This window comes from Dryobates pubescens, chromosome Z, assembly GCF_014839835.1.
Source record: "Dryobates pubescens isolate bDryPub1 chromosome Z, bDryPub1.pri, whole genome shotgun sequence".
NCBI classification, from domain to species: Eukaryota; Metazoa; Chordata; class Aves; order Piciformes; family Picidae; genus Dryobates; species Dryobates pubescens.
The window spans coordinates 98817519-98826160 of record NC_071657.1 but is presented as its reverse complement, the minus strand read 5'-3'; the positions used below and the strand labels follow the sequence as shown (position 1 = coordinate 98826160).

Sequence of the window (8642 nt, the reverse complement as noted above, 5' to 3'; positions counted from 1 at the left end):
TTATAGCATGTGACTGGCAGGCTAATGAACAACAGTACTCTGACAGCAGTTTCCCCCATCCTCCACATCCCATGCAGGAGGTCAGGCACTTTGGATGTCTGGGAGGTTAGTTATCTCAGAAATGTGAAGGCGAGATTCTCTCTCTTTGATTTTGCTGTTACTCTTCTATCTAGACCGCTGATGCAAAACTAAAAACAATTAATCCTATTTAAGAATTATTTATCTGTCACTTGATTTGTTTAAAAAGACATATGCTAATAATGTCTTGCCACCACTGATTAGAGTCTACATGGTTGTAAAGAGACAGGGACAGTGTGGAATTCATTACAATGTAGTACCACTGTGTGTGTGGTAGCAAGGGGCATCTAGGAATCTTTATTCCTTGTTACAGGAGATGACCATTTTGCAGTAAACACCCCAAAGTAAAGCTGGAAGATTAGTTGCTCTTGTAGCCATACTGCATGATCCAGGATATGCCCAAGCTCACATAAGATGTGACTACGTCCTCCTTTCTGCTTGCCTTGTCTGAGATGGCTCAGATTGATGATACTATAGACAATACTATTAATAATAATTCTATCGATAATAAATGCACATAACAAGAAAAGGCTGGAAAACTGTTCACTACCTTCCAGAAATCTTCCACAGCCTCTTGTCACTTATCTTTCCACAGCAGTTGGTGCCTAGTGGGTGAAGAGGTATTCATGAAAGTCTCTAAGCACAGTTATCTCCTTAGGGGAGAGAAAGGCAGCATCCCTGGAGGGATGCAGGGTTACGTCTGGAACCACACATGTTTCTTCCACCTGGGAGCTCATCAGTCCCAAAAAGTACAGAACTTTCTCTTCATGGGAGTAAACAAGTGAAGTCCAGTCTCCATCTCTACTAGGAATACAAGTGCTTAAGTAAACTAGCTAACAGGATGGACATGGTTCAAGACCCCAGCTGAAGAAAGAACATGTATTCATAGAATAATAGAATGGCTTAGGCTGGAAGGGACCTTAGAGGTCATCTGCCCCTACCTCGCAGCCATGGACAGGGATGGCTCACAACTAGACTCAGCTGCTGAAGGCCTCATCCCACCTAGTCTTGAACACCCCAAGGGAGGAGGCAACCACAGCATCCCTTGTATAACCTATTCCAGAGTCTCACCACATTCCTAACAAAGAACTTCTTCCTAAGATCCAGTCTAAACCTACTCTCCCTTGTCCTATCCCTAGACACCCTTATAAAAGGTCCCTCTCCAGCCTTCCTGTAGGATCCCTTCAGGATCCCTACATTTTAAGTTAGGCAACCAGTGTAGTGCGCTGATGGCATATCCACTTTACACGTGTCTATATAGCTTGTTTGCCAGTAATTTTTATTGTATCAAAGTGTATCTAGGTTACTTTAGCAGTAAAATAAAACTGACCATCTTAGTGTGTTTCAGGAGTTACAGAAATTACCTTGACAAATAAGTGATTTCTTTGCAGTGGTGAGCAGTTTTGCAGTACTTTGTGTTATTTCTTTTTTGTATTTATCTTCTGATTTTTTCCTATTGCAAACAGTTCAAGAAACATCAGCCTAGTACTAAATGCTTACTAAGTAATATAATACTTAATATTTCTCCAATTATACTATCTAGTTAAAAAACGTCACTGTGATGCTAAGTAAAGTAGTTGTACAAAGTACTCCAGAGCACAGATGTAAGAATCTGACACCAGTGACTAGAGAAGTACTTTTAAAACCTGTCAAATGTGACTCTTTTTTTCTAAACACTTTTACTAAAACAAGAATTTGTGTACTTTATTCTGGTGTCTTCACAGTCTTACAAGTGTATTCAACCTAACATCAGAAATGTTCACAACTCTTTATTAATCCTAAAGTTTATTAAATTTCTGTAAAATTCTGATCTTCTTGTTGAAATAAATATCCCCATCGAAGTAAAAATGAGGTCAAACTTCATTTCACAGACACTAGCAGCACTTCCACAATAGATCTGCGTAAAATATTGCTGTTTGTAGTCAGTGTGGTGATGGTGATTGTCTCAGTGACTGTATGGGAGATGGTATTTCTGAAAACTCAACTATGCAGATTTGACAGCAACATGACAGGACAGTTTTTGGCTATGAATAATTGAGCATCATGAATTTCATTCTGTCAAGGGTAATACAGAACTATGTGCTTAATACCTCAAGCAGGAAAAAAAGGAAAGAGTTAGTCAGCTTTCCACTACTGGGGCAGGTAATGCTGGGATCTCCATAAAGATGGAATGACAAATTAATTCCAGTTTCAGAAAGGTATTAGATACATATGGTGCTCCCATGGAAAGGTAAACATACTAGCTGTCCAAAAAGGCTGAAGTGCTTAATATGTCTGAGGGTCTGTACTGAATACCCATATCCAGTTGGAAATTCACAGGGAATTTTGGTGGCTTTGGGTGCAGGAACTAACTTCTTTCTAAGTTCCGCAGTTTCCGGTCAGCCATACGTGTAATATAATGAGTATAGATATGCCAAGGCTCCAGGCTCCAGAAAGTGTCTTTGTACAAATGATCTGGACAAAAAAGAGGGATTGTCTCACTAGAGGAATATTTCTAATTTGATTTTTGGTCAGGAGAAAATATAAATGTTACCAGGAAACATAATCTAAAACACCCTGGCCACTACCCTAAGGATTCAATTGTGTAAGTTTAAACTGGTGAAGCAAGGGTCAATTCCAGGGAAATGTGGTCTGAGGACATGGCACCAGCTGAAGTAAATATAACACAAAACAGTAAAACGAAAAGAGAAACTAATTGCTATCCTGCATGCAAAATCCAGATGCTAAAAAATGGATCATTCTTTCAAATTAAAAAGTTTTCCATCCCCATATGCATACTTGACCAGCTGCTGGTCAAGAAAATACTTTTCTACTAAATAAATTAATAAGACAATATAAATAAAGGCATATAGACCATTAATAAAGATGCTGTTGGCAACAGAACACACTGGAGCTGCCTTCACTGGTAGCTGCACTAACAGCCACAGTTGGGCTGCTGTGGAGGAGGGGTGTCCTTTAGCCGTGTGTTCTGCGTGCTGGCAGCAATGGTGGGATCCACGTCCAGGCTCTCTGACATTTTGTCACAGATGATATCCACGAGGCGTTCAAACGTCTGCTTGACATTAATGTTGTCCTTTGCACTTGTTTCAAAAAATTCAAATCCTAAGAAAACAAACAACATGTTTATGTTTGATGCAAATTTCAGAACCTTGAATAAATATACGAACTTTTCTTGGGCAAGAAAGACAAAGAGATATTCAGAAAACAATCATGGGAGCACAAACACAAAAGAGTAGTACTAAAGAGAAGTTAAATTGTAACACAATCAAAGTAAGTACACTACTGCTATTTGCTTTATACCATGCCAGACAAAATCAGGACATTCCCTTAGGCAAATTCTACTTTATAACAGTCTAAATCTAAAAAGCTGACACCAGTTTGAGAGTACTATTATTGTAAAAATGCCCTATATATCTATCCATTGGGAAGCAATAATCTACAGCTCCATCTCTATCATGCTCCCCTGAGCATTATTTATCTGGGAGCAGACACTTCCATTGCATCATTATCCTGGTGCCAAAGCAGACAAACGTGTTTAGAAGTAACCAGGTTAAAAACCGAACAAGAAAATGAGAGATTTCTGCAATCTGATATCCACAAAAGTCAGAGACGAATGTGTGAGGCCCAAGGGGCTCCCAACCCCACAAACCAAACAATTTAAAAAATAAAACAGACATAAGGAAGAAAACTTTCTTGATTAATCTATATAGGACTTTTATAGAATAGAATAGAATAGAATAGAATAGAATAGAATAGAATAGAATAGAATAGAATAGAATAGAATAGAATAGAATAGAATAGAATAGAATAGACCAGGTTGGAAAAGACCTTTGAGATCATCAAGTCCAACCTATCACCCAGCACCATCTAATCAACTAAACCGTGGCACCAAGCACCCCATCCAGTCTCTTCCTAAACACCTCCAGTGATGGTGATTCCACCACCTCCCTGGGCAGCATATTCCAATGGGCAATCACTCTCTCTGTGAAGAACTTCTTCCTAACATCTAGCCTACAACTCCCCTGGCACAGCTTGAGACTGTGTCCTCTTGTTCTGGTGCTGGTTGCCTGGGAGAAGAGACCAACCCCCACCTGGCTGCAACCTCCCTTCAGGTAGTTGTAGAGAGCAATAAGGTCTCCCCTGAGCCTCCTCTTCTCCAGGCTAAGCAACCCCAGCTCCCTCAGCCTCTCCTCATAGGGCTGTGTTCCAAACCCCTCCCCAGCTTTGTTGCCCTTCTCTGGACTCGTTCCAGCAAGTCAACATCTTTCCTAAACTGAGGGTCCCAGAACTGGACACAGGACTCAAGGTGTGGCCTAACCAGTGCTGAGTACAGGGGCACAATGACCTCCCTGCTCCTGCTGGCCACACTATTCCTGATCCAGGCCAGATATAGCAGTGACCCAGTTAATAGAATGTATTCCAATTACCAAATCTTTTTGCTGATGCATATATTCAAGACTTTTACAGTATCTAAGCTGTCATGAAATGAACCTGGATGTCCAATCTTGAATTAACTGCCAAAAAATAAGAACTGAAGGAATAAATTGACTGCTTTCTAATGGAGAGGCCACAAGGAGAATCTTGCTGCACGTATGCTGGTCAACATGTTTCTAAAAGGTCTGGAAAAGAAGCTGAAATTCAGCACTAATGAATGAGAGTTAATATTCAAGGAATAAAATGAGCCTTTAGCTGTGCTGTAGAATCACAGAAACATTCAGGTTGGAAAAGATCCTCAGGATCACCAAGTCCAACCAAAAACCCTGCTCTACAAGGTTCACCCCTAAAACAGATCCCCAAGCATCACATCCAAACAACCTTTTAACACATCCAGCGTTGGTGACTCAACCACCTCCTGGGCAGCACATTCCAATGCCTGACCACTCTTGCTGTGAAACAATTTTCCCTAATGTCCAGTCTAACCATCCATTCTCAGTGACTACCCAAAGGTAAAAATCAGAGCTATGCTTAACTCAGAATGGACAGCAGAAGCCTTTATGCAGCAGAGCCAGCTTTCCTAAGCAATCTTCTCTATCACTATTTGCCCCATATCTCACATCCCCATCTCTGCCTCCTTCCTCTGGACCACATTTGCAACCTGATGGTCAGCCTCCAGTCCAGCAGCTTTCTGCTAGTGTTGGGTTTTCTCATGTTCTTACCTCTGCAAAACATTAGTCCTTTTTTGTTTGTTTTCTAAGCGTCTTCCTCAATGCTCCATCTTTTCCCAGTTACCACACTGCTCACCTGAGAATTCACTGGTAATTCAAAACTTTCTCCTGTTTTTCCACTACCTAAGGCTTCAATATTAACACAGTTTACGAAACATTTAATCCACTAGCAGTTTTACAGAAATGGCTTAGCCTTTGCACACTATTTTGACTCCTTCAGATCAAATCTGAATAACAACGTGCAACTACCACTGTGCTTTATTATGAGAAAAATTCCAGCACGAAAATGCCAATCACTTGTGTCATGTATGCCTTTTAATACTTACTTCATGTTTTTACCCCTATTACTCATTACTAATGGAGAGAAAAGATTTTCAACATGAGTATAAGCCTGAAATGAGGCAATTATCTGCTGATACCTGTGGTGGGATGTTCCCACCACCTGTGATGATCTATGCTGCTGATATGGATTAGACTGGGCAAAGCAGATTACTTCAAAGGTATGACAAAGCCCAAGAGAAAAGTGTGTAGGTAAGGCAGAACAGAGATTAAATGGATAAATCAAAAATATCAAAGTGCTGCCTGAACATAGATTCACAGATTCACAGATTGCATTGGTTTGGAAGAGACACTCAAAGGTCATCTCCAACTATATCAGGCTGCACAGGGCCACATCAAGTCTGATCTTGAATGTTTCCAGGGTCAGGACCTCAACCACATCCCTGGGCAACCTGTTCCAGTGTTTTACCACACTTATTGTAAAGAAATTCCTCCTTGTGTCCAACCTGAATCTACCCTGATCCAGTTAAAAACCATTGCACCTTGTCCTATCACTACAAGCTCTTCTAAAGAGTCATCCCCCAGCCTTCCATAATTCCCCTTTGGATGTTTAAATGTAGTTATGAGGTCTCCCAGGAGCCTTCTCCAAGCTGAACAGCTCCAATTCTTTCAGCCTGTCTTTATAGGAGAGGTGCACCAGCCCTCTGATCATCTTTGTGGGCCTCCTCTGGACCCACTCCAGGACGTCCATGTCTCTCTTGTATCTGGGGCCACAGAGCTGGGCACAGTACTCCAGGTGAGATCTCACCAGAGCAGATTAGAGTGGCAGAATCAGTTCTCTTTATCTGCTGGCAACTCTTCTTTTGAGGCAGCTCATGATGTGATTTGCCTTCTCGGCTGCAAGTGCACGTTGTTGGCTCATGTCCCTGGCTTCTCATCTACCGCTACCTCAAAGTCCTCTTCTTCAGGGCTGCTCTCAATTTCATTATCCCCCAGCCTGTACTGATATCAAGGAGTGCCCCAACCTAGGTGCAGGACCCTGCACTTTGAACAATATGTGTGGAACATGCACATGAGAATCTTCTAATTTAAATGTCTTTATTGTGTTTATTTCAGTTTTCCCTTTGCTGTCCTACATTGTTTCTTTCCCCCATTTACCTTCTTCCCAATAGTATTGACTCAAAGAATACATAGAATACATAGAATACATAGAATACATAGAATAAACCAGGTTGGAAGAGACCTTCAAGATCATCGCGTCCAACCCATCAACCAATCCAACACCGCCCAAACAACTAACCCACGGCACCAAGCACCCCATCAAGTCTTCTCCTGAAAACCTCCAGTGATGGCGACTCCACCACCTCCCCAGGCAGCCCATTCCAATGTGCAATCACTCTCTCTGGATAGAACTTTTTCCTAACATCCAACTTGAACTCCCCTGGCGCAGCCTGAGACTGTGTCCTCTTGTTCTGGTACTGGCCGCCTGGGAGAAGAGACCAACATCTGCCTGTCTACAACCTCCCTTCAGGTAGTTGTAGAGAGTAATAAGGTCACCCCTGAGTCTCCTCTTCTCCAGGCTAAGCAACCCCAGCTCCCTCAGCCTCTCCTCGTAGGGCTAGAATTGAATCAGTTCCAAAAAGACCTCTGAGATCATCAAGTCCAATTGTCAATGTAACACCACCATTGCCATGGTACCAAAGTGCTAGGTCTACATGGGTTTTTTTAACACCTCCAGGATGATGACTCCACCATTTCTCTGGGCAGCCTGTTCCAATGCCTGAGCACTCTTTCAATAAAGAAGTTTTTCTTAATATCCAATCTAAACGTCCCTTGGCATAATTTGAGGGTATTTTGTCTTATTTTATCACCTGATACCGAGAAGAGACCAACATCCAGCTCACTACAACCTCCTTTCAGATAGTAGTAGAGAGCAAAGAGGTCTTCCCTCACCTTCCTCTTCTCCAGACTAAACAACCCCAGTTCCCTCAGCCACTCCTCATATTTGTCCTCCAGGTCCTTCACCAGCTTTGCTGCTCTTCTATGGACACACTCCAGCAACTCAATCTCATTTTCATAGTAAGGGGGCTAAAACTGAACACAGTACTCAAGGTGTGGCCTCACCAGTGCTGAGTACAGGAGCACAATTACTTCCCTGCTCCTGCTGGCCACACTATTCCTAATACAGGCCAGGATGCTGTTGGCCTTCTTGGCCACCTGAGCACAATGCTGGCTCATGTTTAGCCAGTTGTCAACCAGCACCCTCAGCCCCCTTTCTGCTGGGCAGCTTTCCAGCCACTCTCCCCCAAGCTTCAAGCATTGCACAGGGTTGTTGTGACTCAAGCACAAGACCTAACATGTGGCCTTGTTAAAACTCATACAACTGACAGCTCATCAACCCAACCCATCCAGTTCCCTCTGCAGAGCCTTCCTACTCTCAAGCACATCAACACTCCTTCCTGGTTTCATGTCATCTGCACACTTACTGGGATGCACTCAATCCCCTCATCCAGGTCATTGATAAGGATATTAAACAAGACTGGCCCCAAAACTGAATCCTGGAGAGCACTGCTTATGACTGTTCACCAGTTGGACTTGGCTCCATTCACCACCAGTCTTGGGCCTGGCCATACAGGCAATTTTAACCCAGTGAAGGATCCATCTATCCAAGCCAGGAGCAGCCACTTTCTCCAGGAGGATGCTGTGAGACACAGTGTCAAAAGATTTACTAAAGTCCAGGTAAACAATATCTACAGCCTTTCCCTCATCCACTACCAGGTACCCTGTCATAGAAGGAGATCAAGTTTGTCAAACAGGACCTGCCCTTTAGGAACCCACACTGGTTGGGCTGGATGATGCCCTGGACATGCATAATGGCACAGACCTCTTTCATGACCTTCCCTGGTGCTGAAGTCAGGCCAACTGGTCTGCAGTTTCCTTCAGTCAAACAAGAAAAAAGAAATGCTGGTAAGCTCTCAGCAGCAACTCCCCCTAGAACACTGCAACAGCAGGGGCCAGTCAGGACATAGGCATGGTGCTGTTTGCCTGGTGACCTATAATGCACACAGAGCAGTTTAGACAGCTGTCTTGAAAGACATAAACAGCCTGAATTACTGACTT

The 8642-nt window shown here is 42.8% G+C and overlaps 1 protein-coding gene across 1 annotated transcript in view; it reads right to left on the bottom strand.

Annotated features, from left to right (window-relative positions):
* Positions 1–2495: 2495 nt before the first annotated feature.
* Positions 2496–8642, bottom strand: part of RAB3C (RAB3C, member RAS oncogene family) — a 169114-nt gene continuing 162967 nt past the window's right edge. The window contains exon 5 of the mRNA XM_054178488.1: positions 2496–3180. Coding sequence (XP_054034463.1) covers positions 2993–3180 — 188 coding nt within the window. The 3' untranslated portion in view covers positions 2496–2992. The remainder of the gene's footprint in view (positions 3181–8642) is intronic.